At 41.0% G+C, this 18,805-nt stretch overlaps 1 protein-coding gene across 3 annotated transcripts in view; it reads left to right on the forward strand.

Annotated features, from left to right (window-relative positions):
* RUFY1 (RUN and FYVE domain containing 1) overlaps positions 1-18,805 on the forward strand; it is a 67,142-nt gene that overhangs the window by 25,676 nt on the left and 22,661 nt on the right. For all 3 annotated transcript variants that reach the window (XM_037500092.2, XM_037500091.2, XM_037500090.2), the window contains exons 6-8: positions 11,604-11,665; positions 13,689-13,754; positions 16,783-16,852. In XM_037500092.2, the coding sequence (XP_037355989.1) occupies positions 11,604-11,665; positions 13,689-13,754; positions 16,783-16,852 (198 nt within the window). The remainder of the gene's footprint in view (positions 1-11,603; positions 11,666-13,688; positions 13,755-16,782; positions 16,853-18,805) is intronic.

Raw genomic sequence — 18,805 nt, forward strand, 5'->3', positions numbered from 1 at the left:
GAGACAGAGTGGGGACCAGAACAGGCAGATAGACTGAAATATACTGCTGAGGGGAGCAGCGGGCGAGTCAGGAGAGATCTGCTATGCCATGTGGGTTGCTCCCTGGCTGGGGATTGAACTCGTGCTGCAGGGCTGCGGATAGCTTCATAGGTTGTGTCCTAATCCCTTGTGCCACCAGGGAGGCCCTTTTTTTTTTTTTTAGTTTTATCACTTTATTTGATAATCAGTGATTAGTTCTCACCACATTGATTAGATTTTTGAAAGTCTATAAGAAGTACCTGGGTAACCAGTGTATATAGCTTGTTTGATAAATCCTCGTCCTCATTTCATTTCCTGGACAACAACATGTGCATAACGTATGGGATATTCCTTAATCCTTTGGCCCAGATGGCTTTGTTGAGCCTGGTGCTGGTGTGCACATGTGGAGTGCCCATTTCCTTCACTGTAAATTTCCTCATCTCTTAGTTCTCAAGGGGCACGCTTCTTGAAGCCCATGCCCTGGCTGCTCTGGTGAATGTTGATGGCATGTCTCTGGTAACTACCTCACTGATAGCAGAATGGCCCTTCTCACCACCCATTCTGCCCAGCCTGATCATATCCTTTTTTACCCCATAAATATAATTGATTTAATTCATAGGTTTCCTATTGTGAATTCCTGCATTCCTAAAACAAATCCAGCTTGGTCATCCTGTGTCAAGCATCCTTTTAGTATACCCTAGATTTAATATGTCTGCGGTTATCTGTGGTTTATTTGGAATTTTTATTTCCAGTTACTAGTGACACTTCTGATTTTTCTTTTCCTGTACCTTCTTTGTCACTTTTCAGCATCAAGATTATATTAACCTCATAAAATAAACTGGATAAGTTCTTATTTTGCACAACAGTTTATTAGAACTGGAATTATTTTTTCTCTGAAGGTTTAGTAGAACTCACTTGTAAGACCACTTCAGCTTTATACCTTTTTTGGACCTGGTTCATTGACTACTTTAATTTTTTTTTTTAGAATTTGGTCAATTTGTTGGCTTCCTAAGTTGCTGGACAATTTTTCAGTCATTCAGAAATAATCTGTTTGATTCATATTTGTTGGTGGTATGGGAGTATTGTCTTACCACATCTTAAAATCTCACTTTTACCATTTGTAATATTGTGCACTTGCTGTTGATCATTCTTGGTAGAGAAGTATCTACTGTATTGACCTTGAAGAACTACTAGCTCTTTATTGATTAATTCTGCTTTGGAAGAAAGGACTTTATTTGCTTTCCAATCCATTAATTTCTGCTTTAGATATTCTCATTCTTCCTGTTGGCTTTTTTTCCCCCTAGTTAACATATATTTCTTTCTTATTATTTAATTTTTTATTACAAAAGAAATGCAAGCTTGTTGAAAATTCAAGTAGTACAGAGCATACATAAAGTGAAAACTGAAATTCAGCCTCTCCCACTCCTCCTCCACAGATAATGGTAGAAATTGGTGGTAAAAATTTTTTTCTGCAACCATTTTTATGCATTTATGTATACATAGGTTGTTTCTAATTATATCTTTTCTGCTTTTTTACTACTAAGTAACAAATCTGCAGCCAAGTGAACAGTAGCAGTCACTGTATCTCTCACAGTTGGGGTTCTTAACTGGGTTGAGGTAGACCCTTCCTGATTAAGAGCCTCTGTGATTTCTGACAGTTGGGAGCAGGGGCTGGAAGCTGGAATCCTGGACGCTTGCTTTCTGGCTTGTCTGACTTTTGGCCATGATGGCTTAGAGCTGAAGACTGGAACAATAGGGATTTCTCTGGTATGTCTAGCTGCCTGGGGCTCCACTTGGTCTCCATCAGGGTGATTTCAAGAAAGCCACACTGCTTCTGTGGAAGCTCAGAGCTTCAGTGTTTATGCCCAAGAGAAAGTCAGGAAGAAGCTTGACTTACCTTTATTAAGCTAGCTGCAGAAGTCACAGTATCATTTCTGTAGCTTATCATCAAGATAGGCATGAAAGCTACCATGTTTAAGGGTCAGGAATATAGGTTGGTGGGAGGCCTTAACAGAGAATTTGAAAAAACCTTTACACATAGCTTTTAGCTTTAGCATAAAAGGGTATACTATAAAGAAAGGGTTAATACTATACTTACTCTTTGTTGTTTTTTTGTTTTTGTCTTTTGGGTTTTTTTTTTTTTTTTTAAAGATTTATTTATTTATACTAGAACCAGGTTACAGGCCAGATTCACAGGAGGGTGAGAGGATTCACCAGAGACAGAGTGGGGAACAGAACAGGCAGACTGACTGAAATACACTGCTGAGGGGAGCAGCGGGCGCGACAGGAGAGGTCTACCGCGCCATGTGGGACCCTCACAGGCTGCAGAGGCTGCTGATAGCTTCACAGCGCGGCGCTCAACTGCCTGCGCCACCAGGGGAGGCCCTATACTTACTCTTTGACTTAACATTTTATCTTAGAGCTTTAGATCATTACACATCTACCACTGCATTCTTTTTTGTTTGTTTGTTTTTGTTTTTTTAAAGGTATGTCCTCTTTTAAAAAAAAAAAAAAAGATTTCTTTTTTATTTATTAATGCATACAAGAACTAGGGTGTAGGGCAGAGGTGCAGAGGGGGAGGTGGGGACGATGAGAGGATTCACCAGAGACAGAGTGGGGAGCAGAACAGGCAGATCTACTGAAATCCACTGCTGAGGGGAGCAGTGGGCAAGGCAGGAGAGGTCTGCTGTGCCGTGTGGGAAGCTCCCTGGCCGGGGATTGAACTCAGGCCATGGTGGTGATAGCACTGAGCCTAACCCTGAGCCACCAGGAAGGGCCCCTACCACTGCATTCTTTGTTCTGGTTGCATAAGCTTGTGTTAATGGCTATAACGCATTTGATTTAAACACTTACCTATAGATGGGCCCAACTGGATGCTGACAGAGTAGGCCCCTTACTCACTCACTCTAAATTGTTTTATGTCCACACTAAGCCTTTCACCCTTTAGATGTATGAGGAATCTTGGTTCTCCTTAGTTCCCCACAGTGGCAGATAATTTCCCTGGAATATTGGTTGGACTGTTTCACCACAGTTTGGGGAAGGAAGGAGTGAAGAGAATAAGTTACGATCCCTACTTCAGTCTTACGGATCCAGCTCTCTTTTTTTTATGAATAGTTTTATAGCTATTGTGGTACTTTTTTATTTTCTGATATATAGTTATACATTATAGAGTTATGTGATTTTCAGGTGTTTGTAACTGAGAATCAGCATGTATACATACTACATTAATTGCCTTGATAAGCATCAGTCTATCCTTCCCCATACCATTGTCCCCTTTCTCCCAATTTACCCACATCTCCCCTTTCCCCTTCCCTTCTGGGTGTCACTAATTGCTCTTATAATCCAAAAATTTATTTTTGTTTTATTTCATTCACCTGCTTCTTTCCTCTGTATTACCACAAATGAGTGAAATCATAGGGTGTTTGTCTGTCTCTTTTACTTCACTAAGTATTACATCCACTCATGTTGTTGCAAATGGAAGGATTTCATGTTTTCTGTAGCTGAGAAGTAGTCCATTGTGTATGTATACCATATCCTCTCTGTCCACTCATCTGTCCACAGGCACTTCGGTTATTTCAAGCTGTTGACTATTGTAAACAATGGTGCAATAAACATGGGATGTGTCTATCTCTTCAAATTGGTATTTTGTACTTGGGGAGTAAATAGAAGCATGGTTAACAGGATCATTTGGGACTTCTAATTTCAGTTGTTATGCTTTCCATAATGGCTATAATTATTTACATACCCACCAACATTGTATAAAAGTTCCCTTTTCTGCACATCCTGTCTAACCTTTATTTCTTGTCTTTTGGATAAAAGCATTCTCACAGGTAAGAGGTAGTACCTCATTGTTTTTGAGTTGCATTTCCCTAGTAATCTTCACTAATGAGAAGAGTTAATAAACATCTTTTCGTATGGCTTCTTGTCTTATTTGGACAAGCGTCTGTTCAGATTCTCTACCCATTTGTAAAATGAGTCTTTTTTTAATTGTATGTTTTATGTTTTTATTGTTATGTTCTTTGTATATTTTGGATATTCACCCCCATTGAATATATAATGTACAAATATCTTCTGCCGTTCAGTAGGGTGTCTTTTTGTCTTGATGCAAGTTTTTCTTATTATGCAGAAGCTTTTTTTTTTTTTTAAATAATAAATTTTATTGTTATATTCCCCATACAATTGCAGCCCCCCCCATTCTGACCCCAATCCCTCCCCTCCCGCCCCCGCCCCCCTAAAAGTGTCTCTGGTTCATAGTTTTTTGTTGATTTTGATTTTCACTTTCTTAAAGTTATTCATTTTCCTGGTCCCTTATTTAAGTTTTCTAGATTCCTGTTATGAGTGAGACCATCCGGTATTTTTCTTTTTCTTTTTGGCTTTTTTCGCTGAGCATGATCCCTTCCAGCGCCATCCATGTTGCTGCAAATTGCATGTGTTTATCTTTTTTGAATGCTGAGTAATATTCCATGGTATATATGTACCACATCTTCTTGATCCAGTCATCTATATTTGGACATTTGGGTTGTTTCCAAAGCTTAGCTATTGTAAACAGTGCTGCTGTAAACATAGGGGTGCAGGTGCTCTTTGGAATTGATGTTTCTGTGTCTTTTGGGTAAATACCTAGGAGTGGAATTGCTGGATCATATGGAAGTTCTATGTTTAGTAGGTCCAGAAATCTCCACACAGCTTTCCATAGTGGTTGGACCAGTTTGCACTCCCACCAGCAGTGCAGGAGAGTTCCTTTTTCTCCACACCCTCGCCAACATTTGTTGTTGCTAGTTTTTTTAATATGTGCCATTCTCACTGGTGTAAGATGGTATCTCATGGTAGTTTTGATTTGCATTTCCCTGATGACAAGTGATGTTGAACATTTTTTCATATGCCTGTTGGCCATTTGATTATGCAGAAGCTTTTTAGGTTGATGTACTCCCATTTGTTTGTTTTTGCTTCTATTTCCTTGGCCATTGGAGTCCAGTCCACAAAACATCTCTAAGACTGAAGTAAAGGACTGTGTCACTCATGTTTTCTTCTATGTATTTTATGGTTTCAGGTTTTAATCCCAAGTCTTTATTATATTTTGTGTATGTGTGAGATAGTGATCTAGCTTCATTCTTTTGACTTTCATTATTGTGACCGTGCAGTTTTCCTAACACCATTTATTGCAAAGACGTTCCTTATTCCATTGTGAGCTCTTGACTCTTTTGTCATAAATTAGTTATCTTTACATGTGTGGTTTTATTTCTGGACCCCAAGTCTGTACAACTGATCTGTGTTTCTGGTTTTTGTTGTTGTTGTTGTTGTTGTTGTTTTGTGGGACCCTTACCAGCGGCCGGGAAACAAACCGGCACTGCAGAGGCTGCAAGCAGCCTCGCAGCCCAGCGTTCAACCTCTGCACTACCAGGGGAAGCCCTCTATGTTTCTGTTTGTATTCTAATATCAAGCTTTTTGAATTACTGTCACTTTGTAGTATAGCTTGAATTTGGGAAGGGTGATATCTCTGTTTTTGTTCATTTTTCTCAGGAGTGTTTTGCTTTTTAGGCTCCTTGGTAGTTCCAAATAAATAAATCATCATTTTCTCTATTTAAGTGAAGAATGCCACTGGGATTTTAGTAAGGACTGCATTGATCTGTATATTGCTATAGGTAATATAGCCATTTTAGTAATGTTAATTCTCCCAATCCATGAGTATGGAATGTTTTTCCATCTCTTTGTATCTTCTGTTTCTTTTAACAATGTCTTGTAGTTTTCAGCATACAGTTTTTATTTCTTAGGTTATATATTTTTAAGGTATTTCATTCTTTTTGATGCTATTGAATGGGATGTTTTCCTGATTTCTCTTTCTGCTAGTTCACCATTTAAGTATAGAAATGCAACAGACTTGTATATATTTTGTAGTTTTGTAGTCTGCCACTTCATCTTTTATTATTTCTCATAGCTTCGTAATGAAGTCTTTGCAATTTTTCTGTATGTATTACCATGTCATCTGCAAATAATGGATAGTTTTGCTTCTCCCTTTCCAATTTGGATACCTTTTATATCCTTTTCTTGTCTTATTGAATAGTAGTGATGATAGTGGACTTCCTTGTATTGTTCCTGATCTTAAAGAGGAAGAACTTTTAGTTTTTCACCATTGAGTGTGATGTTAGCTGTAGGTTTGTCATATACAGCCTATAGTATGTTCAGAAACGTTCCTTCTATTCCCAATTTGTTGAGGGTTTTTATCTTGTCAAATTTGAATCTTGCCAAATGCATCTATTAATATGATCATATGATTTTTATCCTTTTGTTGACATGGTGTATAACCTTTGGTAATTGGCATTTGTTGAACCATTCTTGCATCCCTGGGATAAATTCCACTTGATCATGTGTATGATTCTTTTAATGTATTGTTAATTTGGTTTGCTAGCATTGTGCTGAAGATTTTTGCATTTATATTCACCATAGATATTGGTTCGTAGTTGTGTGTGTGTGTGTGTGTGTGTGTGTGTGTGTGTCCTTGTCTGGTTTTAGAATAAGGGTAATGTTGTCATAGAATAGAATGTATTTGGAAGTTTCCCGTTTCAATTTATAGAAGAGTTTGAGAAGGATTGGTATGAATTTTTCTCTTAAGTTTGGTAGAGTACACTAGTTACATTATCTAGTCTCAGGCTTTTGTTTGGGGGGAGGCTTTTGATTACTCTGTTAATTTCCTTAGTCATGATGGGGTCTGTTCTGGTTTTTTTATTTCTTTGTTAGTCATATTGGAATGTTGTATGTTTCAGAATATTTTCAATTTTTCTAGGTTGCCCAATTTGTTGCCATATTAATTGTTTATAATACTCGCTTGTGGTCCTTGTGTTTCTATAGTACCTGCTTTAATTTCCCTTTTGTTTCTGATTTTGTTTTCTCTGTGACTCTGGCTGAAGGTATGTCTGTTTTATTAATCTTTTCAATGAACCATCTCTTGGTTTCATAGATTTTCGGAATTGTCTTTTTGATCTCCATTTTGTTAATTTCTGCTCTTAATTTTTCCTTCCTTCTGTTGCTTTTGGTTTTGCTTTTTCTAGTTCCTTTAGGGACAAATTTAAATTTTATTTTGATTCTCCTTGTTCTCTGAGGTAGGCCTATGATGTTTTAAATGTCCCTCTTAGTACTGACTTTGCTACATCCCACTAATCCTCATAAGTAGTATCTTCAATTTCATTCATCTCCAAGAAGTTTTTATTTTACCTTTGATTTCCTCATTGATCCATAGTTCTTTGGTAGTATATTATTTACTCTCTACAAATGTGTGGTTTTGGTTGATTTCTAGTTTTTGGGGTTTTTTTTTTTTTTTCAAGATTTATTTATTTGTTTATACAAGCACTGGGTACAGTCAGAAGCGCGGGAAGGTGAGAGAATTCACCAGAGCCAGAGTAGGGAACAGAACAGGCAGGCTGACGAAGAAATACACTGCTGAGGGGAGCAGCGGGCCGCAGGAGAGGTCTGCGCACCATGTGGGACCCTCGTTGGTGGCCGGGGATTGAACCAGCGCTGCAGAAGCTGCGGGCACCTTCTCAGCCCAGCGCTCAACTGCTGCGCCACCAGGGGAGGTCCTGAATTCTCGTTTAAAAATTGTATGATTTTAAAAGATGCTTGATATGATTTCAGCCTTCATAAATTTATTGACTTTGTGTTCTGACATATGGTCTTTCCTTAAGAATGTTCCATGAATACTTGAGAAGAAATGTGTACCCTGTTTGGGGGTTGAATGTTCTTTAAATATCCATCAAGTCCATTCAGTTTGTCATTTTAAGATCATTGTTTCCTTAGTGATTTTCTATCTGGATGATCTGTCCATTACTGTTAAGTCCGCTACTATAACTGTGTTGCTGTCAGTGTCTCTCTTTAGGTCTGTTATTTGCTCTATATATTTTGATACTACTGTTAGGTCCATATATATTCATAACTGTTATAGCTTCCTGTTTTATTGATCCCTTTATCATTATGTAATGTTCATTATGTAATGTTGTCTCTTGTCATCTTATTTGGCTAAAAATCTGTTTTATCTAATAAGTATAGTGGTTCCTGCCTTTGAAATTTTTCCATTGGCTTAGAGTACCAGCTTCCATACTCACTTTAAATCTGTGTCTTTATGAAACTATGCAGAGTTGGGAGGGGGGAGGGCAAATATCATGGTTGGTGGGTCCTCACCAGTGCACTTACAACTGCAATTTCAGGATACAACACAGGCTTAGGGTACAGCAACAACAGGTTTATTTACAAAGAGGTGAGAGAAATGAAGAAGCTGGGAGAAGGGAAAGAGTGGGAGGCAGGGCCAGAGGCAGTAGCAGTGCTTAGGCAGTGGTTTGAAGCAGAGATCAGATGCAAAGGTCTTGAAGGTCAGCAAAATTCTTGAAGGATATGACAGGGAACAATAGTAAAGCTCTTAGGAAGAGTGTCTTATGAATTAAGGATGTGTGCCTTCACATCATTACTGTCCCCTGCCCCCCTCCCCTAGCCCCATGGCTATGCTGGCAGAAACCAGCAATGCTGATCATAGGGCACCAGTGCCAGTCAGCTCTGGTGAGCAGGTGGTAATGCCAGAGGGCAGGGACCAGAATTACAGCTCTTAAGAGATGCTGGGCACAAGCCAATAGCAAATGACTCTTTTAAAGACACTGGGCATAGGCAGATGGTGTCATTCAGCAGTTAGTGCCAGAGGCAGAGTCAAGGTCAGGTCTGTAAAGGCCTTTCCAGGAGAGAATCCAGACAAGTCTGTCTCTTGAAGCTGACTGAAACCTGACTTATATCCCCGTCAGTGTAACCACATTCAAACCTGATTGGTCTATTTTACTTGATTGGCACTGGTGCAAGCTCAGACTTCATTAGTGCCATGGGAGCTCCATTTTCATTACCATGGTTTCAAAACTGAAACTGCATCAGCACATCCAGCCTGACCTGTACTGAGGTTGGGCTTCAAAACTGAACACCAGGAGCTGTGGGGGCTGGGAGTAGAATGGGACTCCTCTGACATTTATAGCTAAAGTTCATCTTGTAAACACCATTTAACTGGGTTTTGCTTTTTAATCCACCTGGCCACTTTGTGCCTTTTAGGGAGTTCAGTCCATTTGTTACTGTCCAAGGCCTGGGGGAGCCAAAATGTCACAACTGGTGGGTTCTACCTGTCTGCTTACTACTAAAGTTGCAGGAGACAACTGAGGCTCAGAGTTTAACAACAACAGGGTTAATTTACAAAGTAGAGAGATAAGTTAGGAGAGAGGAACATGCTAGAGGCGGGGCTAGAGGCAGTAGCAGTGGTTTGAAGGTCACGACTTCGGGTTACGAAGGTCTCTTAGGTCTCAGCAGAGGTGACACCACAGCAATCCGAGTCAACAACAACAATCTGAAGGCCGGGCTGGGCAGCACTGGACACTGGACCTGTCAGCACCAAAGGCAACATCACTAGAGAGTGGTAGTAGATGTGTCAGAGGCAGGGACCAGTGTTGTAGTTCTTAGATGCTGGGCATAAAGCCAACAGCAACCAGCTCTTTCTGGGACACCTAACACAGGCTGATGGTGTCTTTCAGCAGACAATGTCAGGGGTAATGTCAGAGGTCAGGCCTTCGATGGCATGGTGCCAAAGGACAAGGTTCAGTGTTACAGGTTCCAGATAAATCTGACTGCTCCTCAAGCTGCCACTAGGTCCTCTTCAAATCATCTTCCAAGCTTCACTTTTTTTTTTCCTCCTGTTTTCCAGCTTTATATTTCTATCTATCTCTTGTCCAGTAATATATCCCCTCTGGTGCAGTCTGTGTTGGTCGCTAATGTGCAAGGAGTACTTCATTCTTACCCCAAGGCACTGTAGTGCCCCTCTGGTTGTTAATGTTCCTTTCGGAAGTGAAATTGATAGTGATAATGGGGAGGCACAGGAAGAGGAGGACTGCCACTTAATGGCAGCCTCAAACCCACCAGTGGAGAATCCCTTCCCAAAGGCCAGTGCCCCTTCTGGGGAGGTTGTGGGATCTCCACATATCTAATGATACTAGATGTTGCATACAGAAGTGAAAATGAGAGCTTGTCACCATAGAAATGGTGACAAGAATGGAAAGTGGGGAGATTGTCAGAGGGCCCCATGAGTCCAACATGGGGTTGATAATAGATCAATCCGGTTGGAGCTGCTGTGGGCACCAGTCAGGTTGGAGTTTGCACTGGTGGGAAAGGGGCTCCTGATGTTGGCTTTTGAAGCCCAACCTCAATGTTGGTCAGCTTGGGCACACTGATGCAGTTCAGCCAGCACCTCACAGCTGGGATTATAAACAGACCAATCTGATTGGCACTCTCATGGGTGTCATTCAAGTAAAATGGGCCCCTCAGGTTTGAAAGTTGGGCACCGTGAGGAGTGTGTAAGTTAGGCTCCAGCCCGCTTCAAGTCATTCGGGCAGATTCGTCTTACTCTGCTGGAAAGACCTTCTCGAGCTGTGACACTGGCCCCTGTCCTCTGGTAGCGCTCCTTTGCAGACCTGACCTCTGAGTCTGCTTCCAACATTGCCTGTGGAATAATACCAGGGGCCCTGTGCTAGGTGTCTCAAAAAGAACTGTTTGGGGCCTCCCCAGTGGCGCAGCGGTTGAGCGCTGGGTTGCGAAGCTGCCTGCAGCCTCTGAGGCGCCAGTTCAATCCTCGGCTGCTCCCTGGCCACCGAAGGAGGGTCCCACATGGCGCGCAGACCTCTCCTGCCACCCGCTGCTCCCCTCAGCAGTGTACTTCGGTCCTTCTGCCTGCTCTGCTCCCCGTTCTGGCTCTGGTGAATTCTCTCACCCTCCCGTGCTTCTGACTGTACCCAGTGCTTGTATAAATAAATAAAAATAAATCTTTAAAAAAAAAAAGAACTGTTTGCTGTTAGGCATATGCCCAGCATCTCTAAGACATAAAACTCTGGTCCCTGCCTCTGATACGTCCGGCACCGCCCCTTGTGATGTTGCCTTCCTAGCTGTCAAGTCAAACATCCAATGCTGCCAGCCCTGACTTCCTTTTTTTTTTAAAAAAAGATTTGTTTATTTATGCATACAAGAGCTGGGGTACAGGCCAGAGATGCGGGGGATGAGAGGATTCACCAGAGATAGAGCAGGGAACAGAACAGGCAGGCTGATGAAATACACTGCTGAGGGGAGCAGCGGGCGAGACAGGAGAGGTCTGCTGCACCCTGTGGGTCAGCTTCCTGGCTGGGGATAGAACTCATGCCCTGTTGATAGCTTGATATCCCTGAGACTTTAACCCCTGAGCCACCAGAGAGGCCCTGTTGTTGTTACTTTGTACCCAAAGAACTTTGTTGATCTTTATCAACAACTTCGTTATTGAATAGATTGCAAAACTGATCATAACTAAGTGGTAAAATTTCAAAATATTCCCATAAATTCTGATTTTTAGTGTTTTTTATTTAGGCGGTGGCGGGGTTATTTTCCCCTGGTTTTTTGTTTCAATTTAATGCTACTATAGAGCTGTTTAGTCCAACTAAATGCTTGTAGGAAAGAGATAGGAATATAAATACCCTGAATATTTAAATTGTAAGGTTTATAGAAAGCAGAAAAGTTACTTTTTATTTAAACTTGTATAACTTCATTTCCATCAGGTTGGAGTGATTGATTTTTCTCTCTACCTTAAGGATATTCAGGATCTTGATGGTGGCAAAGAGTAAGTACTGCATTCTATGCTATTATTCTTTATATTTTTAATAAATTCCAATAAGTAGTACTACTTTTGGTTTTTGCTTTGTTTGAATTTAAAAAAAAAAAAAGATTTATTTTTATTTATTTGTTTATACAAGCACTGGGTACAGTCAGAAGCACGGGAGGGTGAGAGAATTCACTAGAGCCAGAGCGGGGAGCAGAGCAGGCAGACTGACGAAGTACACTGCTGAGGGGAGCAGCGGGCGGCAGGAGAGGTCTGCGCGCCATGCAGGACCCTCGCCCGCCCGCCTGCCCGGCGCGTGGCGGCTGGGGATCAAACCGGCGCTGCAGAGGCTGCGGGCAGCTTCGTAGCCCAGCGCTCAACCACTGCACCACCGGGGAGGCCCTGCTTTGTTTGAATTTTAAGTTTTGTTATGTTTAATTACAGAGGTGTAATGTGTCCATTTAAGGAACTAGATTCAGGAGAATAAAGAGTATAAATGCAATTTCTACATTTACACTGTCCCCTCCTTCTCAGTCCCACGCCTGCTCCTCCCTCAGAGGCTGCCCCTACCTCCTTCCCAGCCTTTGTCCAGGGCTTTGCAGGTCTGTCTGTTGGTGGTATGTTTTGTTTCATGAATGTAAATGGGACGAATGTAAATGGGATGATACGGCATCAGCTGCCTTTGGCCCTACCTAGTGTGTCTCAAATGTCTTTCATGACACATATAATTCTTCCTCATTTTCATTAATATGAACACTCTTTTAAAATAAGTTTTATCCTAGGGGGGGAAAAAGAGAAACAAATGTGTATAGTATGCTGCCACTTATGTTAAGAGAATATATTTAAAAAGAGTATACATCCACGTTTATATATTGTACTTCTGTATTCATGGACCATTTCTAGAGCCGCACACAGACCTCATAGAAGTGGCTCCCTGTAGGGAATAAGACGGGAGACCAACCCGGGTGGGAGAGAGGGTCACTGTAAACCCAGGCTCGTATTTCGGTATTTTACCTCATGCATCTGTTACCTGCTTTCAAACATCTTCCGAAAAGGGTCTCCCTGGTCTAGGTGCTCCTTACTAAGGAAGGGACCAGCAGGTATGCCATTAATGCTTCATGTACCCTGAGTACAAGGATTTGCCCACTTGAAACTTAAACAGAATATTTAATGTCAAAGACTTGAACAGAAACTTAATATCAAAAAAAAAATTAGAAATAAGAACAAATATAATGTTTAAGGAAGAAAAAAAAATCAAATAAAAAATTTTAACTGGAAACTACCTACTAGTAAGGGGATAATTGAATGAATTTTGGAACATCCATAATATACCATACTGTGGTGGCATATTATGAAGAAATAAATGAAAGAACACATGTGACCTTCTGGTATAGTAGACAAAGAGATTTCCACAAGGTGTTATTAAGTGAGAAAGTTATGCAAGAACTATATGTCATTTTCGTAAACAAAATCCCCATACAGAGATTATGATTCTCTGCACACAGGATGCCTAACAGGCTAGTAATCTGGGTTTCCTGGGAGATGTATAAAAAAGACAGAACAGGTAAAGGAAAAAAAGGACTGCAATGAAAAGTAAATGCAACACCTGTGGCATGAACCTGTGCAGAACGATTTCTTTATACATACGCATGTATGTGTGTATGTAAAGAATTGGGAGGTAAGGGGAAGAGCCTAATCCTGAAATATTAAAATCTTTTTGTAAACCTGTGCTGATCTGATCTGCTTCATGTTTTGAAAAGTCTTACAGTCTCCTTTGCTGAGGTAGCTTTCTGTCCTTTTAATATAATTAGGGTTTACTTCATCAGTCACCTCGAGGGCCATTTGCATGCAGCTGTTGGTTTCCATCTTGCATGCCCATGACTTTCCTCTTCCCAGTGGCCAGACCGTGCAGACAGTATTAAATTCTGACTGCCTCTGGGTTTCCTAAAGACATTGGTAATTCTGTAAGGTGATTGGAAGGTTGGGGAACAGTTGCAAAGTGTTAACCATGAGTAAAAAGAATTTCTCATTTTCTTTTTAAAAGGCACGAAAGAATTACTGATGTTCTTGATCAAAAAAATTATGTGGAAGAACTTAATCGGCACTTAAGGTAGGACACCCTCCATTTTCCAGCATATAACATACTTAGGACTCAGTAGTTGTTTAATGGAACTTTTTAAAAAAAATTTTTTTAAGATTTATTTTATTTATGCATACAAGAAATAGGGTACAGGCCAGAGGTATGGGGAGTGAGAGGATTCACCAGAGAGAATGGGGAGCAAAACAGGCAGATCTACTGAAACCCACTGCTGAGGGGGAGCAGTAGGCAAGACAGGGGAGGTCTGCTGTGCCTTGTGGATTGTTCCCTGGCCAGCCAGAATTGAGCTCGTGCTGCAGTGGCTGCCAAGTGCTTGATAGTGCTGTCTTTAACCCCTGAGCCACCAGGGAGGCCCTAATGGAACTTTTTTGAGTGGCCATATATTTCTGACTTTTCTTCCAAACCAAGAAAAAACTGCTCAACTGCTTGTGTGTACAGATGGAGAAGTATGTTTCCTTTATTAACAGTTTTTGGAAATTATTTGGGGTTTTGGGACAGTTATACAATTTATGGAATAAGTAAATTAAACCTTACTGCTCCTCAACCCACAGGCTGAAATCACTGGTAAGAACTATTGCTGCTGGCAGTCAGCACATATCCCTCTGATGTGTTGAGGCATAAAAGAAGGGTGGAAAATCACTGGACTAGACCTTCCAGAACAATTCAATACTGATAGAGGCAACTTTGTCTTGAAGTTTCATGTTAATTGGAAAGCTAATGCTGTGTTTCATGAAACATTAGTCTTTGGGGATATTGGTAGGAAGTAGGCAAAGTCTCAGCCTAATGTTTGGGAGACTTGTTAATTTCTCTTTCTGAGCTCTCTGGCAATAAATACAGGGGGTGCATTAGCAGTGGTCCCCAGGATCAGTCTCAGACCCCAAAAGATAATCAAACACATTTCTCAGAATGTACTCAAGAGAATGCTACTGTGAGCTTTCCTTAGCTGCAATGTTGGCTGTTATTTTGAAAGCGAGATTCGTGATCAATCCCTCATGTATGGAGAGTTTTTATATAAGGAATAGATGTTGAATTTTATCAGATGCCTTTTAGCAGCCATTAAGGTGATCATGACATATCTCTTAATCTGTTGCTATGATGTGTTTCATTATTAATGTATTTCTGTATCACAGGGGAAAACTATGCTCTCAATATGGTTTTAATAATTTAATTTTTCTCTTAATATATAGCATGACCTTAATTGTTCTTTGGTTTTTTGCCTCTGGCTTGGTATCAGGGTTTCACAGCTTCACAAAATGAATTAGGAAGCTTTGCCTTGTTTCTGAGCATGTCATGAGCATTACTTGCTCCTTGAAAATTTGAAGTTCAAATCCTCGAGGCAATACTTTGCTAGCCTTTCCATTTTTCCTTAGTTGTTGCTTCATCTAGGTTTTCTCCTCTTAAGGACATGTATGTTATCCTTATGATTTTAAGGATTTTATATTTTTCTTCCTTTTTTTTTTTTTTTAAAGATTGATTTTTTAAAGATTGATTGATTGATTGATTGATTGATTGATTGATTGATTTATACAAGCACTGGGTACAGTCAGAAGTGTGGGAGGGTGAGAGAATTCACCAGAGCCAGAGCGGGGAGCAGAGCAGGCAGAAGGACCGAAGCACACTGCTGAGGGGAGCAGCGGGCGGCAGGAGAGGTCTGCGCGCCGTGTGGGACCCTCCTCCGGTGGCCGGGGAGCAACCAGCGCTGCAGAGGCCGTGGGGAGCTTCGCAACCCAGCGCTCAACCGCTGAGCCACCGGGGAGGCCCGGATTTTATATTTTTCTAAGAAAAGTATAAATTTAAAGAAGAAGGAAAATACAAATTTTTTTGATATTTTCTAAGTTATAGAATTGGATATATACTCTTAAAACTTTTAATTCCCTCAATATCTCTTGTTTTTTCCCCTTTTCATTTTTGTATTTGAATTTTTATTTTTCTCCTACCCAATTCTTGAACCTCCATTAGCTTTGCCAGGTTTGTTTCTCTGGTCGCCTCACCAACAAAAAACATCAACTTGGTGTATGTACAAAGACCTTTTGGTAAAAGTACAGGCCCTGAGCCAGACCGTCTAGATTCAGGTTCTGGCACCTCTTCAAGGGTATGAATTTGAGTAGGTTTCTCAGTATAAAGTTGTGGTTTCCTTGTATGTAAACAGGTTAACAGTAAGATTTACCTCACAGAATTGTGGGGAGGAATATATAAGTTGGAGCATTTAAGCCTTAAAACAGGGCTAGCACATCAGCCAAAAAGGAAGTTGCTACTATTATTGGATGTTTATTGTTATTATTTATCAAATCTACATGAGTCGTTTACTTATGTTTCAGTATGAAAGTAGTACATAGCACTTAAAGAATATATGAAAAATGGGTTAACATAAAAAGCAGATTTTAAAATCACCTTGGAGTCTACTAAGTATCAATATATCATTATTAATATTACTTTAGATACATGCCTGCCCATGCATTTTGGTTCCCCTCTTTTTTTTTTTTTTTTTAATTGAGGCATGTTTTTATTTTATTTATTTATTTGTTTGTTTGTTTGTTTGTTTTTTTGTTTTTACATGCACTGGGTACAGTCAGAAATGCGGGAGGGTGAGAGAATTCACCAGAGCCAGAGCGGGGAACAGAGCAGGCAGAAGGACCGAAGTACACTGCTGAGGGGAGCAGTGGGCGGCAGGAGAGGTCTGCGCGCCATGTGGGACCCTCCTCCGGTGGCCGGGGAGCAGCCGGGGATCGAACCGGCGCTGCAGAGGCTGCGGGCAGCTTCGCAACCCAGCGCTCAACCGCTGCGCCACTGGGGAGGCCCGAGGTTCCCCTTTTTTGTGCTGGTAAAAAAAACTCTCTCCAGCAGGCTAATAAATGTAGAAACACACATATGCATCTAATAAATGTACACATATATTTATTTAGAATTCTTATCTCTGAATTAGAGATACTTTGACTCCATTTCATATAGAAATCAAGGAATAGCTATTCACTTTGCTTATAAGTAGAGAAAATCGTCCACTTTTTAAGTACACATTTACTTAATGTTTTATTTTCTATAGCTGCACAGTTGGGGATCTTCAAACCAAGATAGATGGCTTGGAAAAGACTAATTCAAAGCTTCAAGAAGAGGTTTGTAACTGATCATCAGAAATCTGAAAACATCAGGATCCACAGTTAAGAGAAATGGATTAGTTGTTATATCTGATCAGAGCTGCTTGCCAGTAAGAGTGGGAATTGCTAACCTGGGTTGAGCTGCACGGGGGATGCACATCCTCAGAATGTCTGTATTGTGCCCTGTCCAGGGCTCCCATGATCCAGTCCAGCTGATCACAAGCCATTTCTAAGTGACTTAGGTTTTATCACAGTAATCCAATAGATGACAAGTCCTCATTGGAAAAGCTATTCTCTTCCTCTCTTCCCAACTCTCCTAAGATATAGTCTGTCTCCCTGCTGTCAGGAAGGCACAGCCTGTTATGAGGTAAAAGTATCCTCGCCCACCCCTTTTGTGTTTGGGCATCTCAGGAGCATGGTACCATTCTCCCCACAGTATGGTCTTTCTCTGCTTTCTCACTAGGAAGAGAGAGAATGAAAGGACAGGAAGAAGGAGGGCTGAGGCCGAGGAAGAAAGCTTGCTGCAGGCTGCCCGGCAGTCTCCTTGGTGGACACATCTTATCTCCTGTTAGCAAGAGGGGGGTTTCTCAGCCTTTCTGAGGCTTTCCACAGGTAGCGGTCCCTGGCTGCTCAGGCTTCCCCACCAAGTCTCATTGGGAAGGAAGAGGGTGTTGAGAGGGGCCTGAGAGTGACCCCCACGGTGTGAAGTCATGTTATGATTGAAAGGAGTGTCTTAGAGCATGCCCTCGTAATGGAGGACCCCAGTTTAAGGCTCACTTTACACTGGTGGCTTTCTCTTGAGGGCCAATTCTGAAAAGTTTTCAGGAGAGGAGCTCAGATTTGTGTGAGTTAAAGGAAATTTAAAAACAGTACTCACAGATGGGCCTCTTGGAGAGACTTCTTAGAACTGGATGACTTGGGTGAGTCACCTTGGGTGGGTGAGCCTTTGGGCCTCACTTTAGGCAGGTAGGTCTTTGAGCCTCACTTTTCTCAGCTCCACATTGGAAGATCTTACAATATTGTTGTGAAGATTAAATTAGATTAATATATAAACGTGCTTCATATAACACTTGGCCTGTGGTGGTACTCAAGAGTAGTTGAGTTTAGAACAAGCACATTCACTCTCTATTCTCTCAGACAAGGTAGCATGCTTTCAGTAAAGGTCTAATTTAGCCTTTGAAACTAAATAACCTATTTTTCATTAAAGGCAATAGCATATTTTTCATTAAATAGCATATTTTTCATTAAAGGCAAACAATTGTACTAGAAAATGTGCTTTAGAGAAATATATAGCAGGTTCTTGATTAACACTGTTTCAGTCAACAATATTTTGTTGTAACATTGAGGAAAAAACCCTGACCAATGTTGAACCAGAGTTATTCTAGGACCTACTTTCATTATACGTTGTTTAGCTTAAAGTAAGTTTCCAAGAACCTGCTGACCACATTAAGTGAAGACTTGCTGTATGCTTCTCTTCAGGGTATGCTCTCTGTATCTAAGGAGAGTAGAATGGGAATTAGCTTATGATTTTTCCCTGCTTCTTCCCTGTAGCAACTAACATCTCTTTTAATGCAGTAAAATTTCTCATTTGGGTTCTAAGTTTTAAGTCCTGAGTTCTCAGCCTGAGTGGGGAGTAACTTGGGGAGTTTAGGTGCTACTGATAGAGAGAAGGTGCTACTGATAAGGAATTCAGTGCATCAAGTCCCCCTGTTTATGAATGATGCCAAGAGCACAGCCAAGAACCAGGAACAGATTTCTTGCTTCTTTCTTCATCTCCAGCCTCACCTTCTCTCTGCAGGCTGTATTTAGGAGCTGGATAAGGACTGGCCGGTAGGAGTTTTCACACCTCTACTTTGCCTCTCCTTATCAGGCCTGTGAAGGCATCCTGCGTCTACACACTTTCCCTAAACTACAATAATTCATTCAGGGAGAGAATGGTGACTTCTTACGGCATGTCTTTAATGGTTTGGT

Source organism: Talpa occidentalis, unplaced genomic scaffold (assembly GCF_014898055.3).
Source record: "Talpa occidentalis isolate TD23 unplaced genomic scaffold, MPIMG_talOcc4v2.1 talOcc4.9, whole genome shotgun sequence".
Lineage (NCBI taxonomy): Eukaryota > Metazoa > Chordata > Mammalia > Eulipotyphla > Talpidae > Talpa > Talpa occidentalis.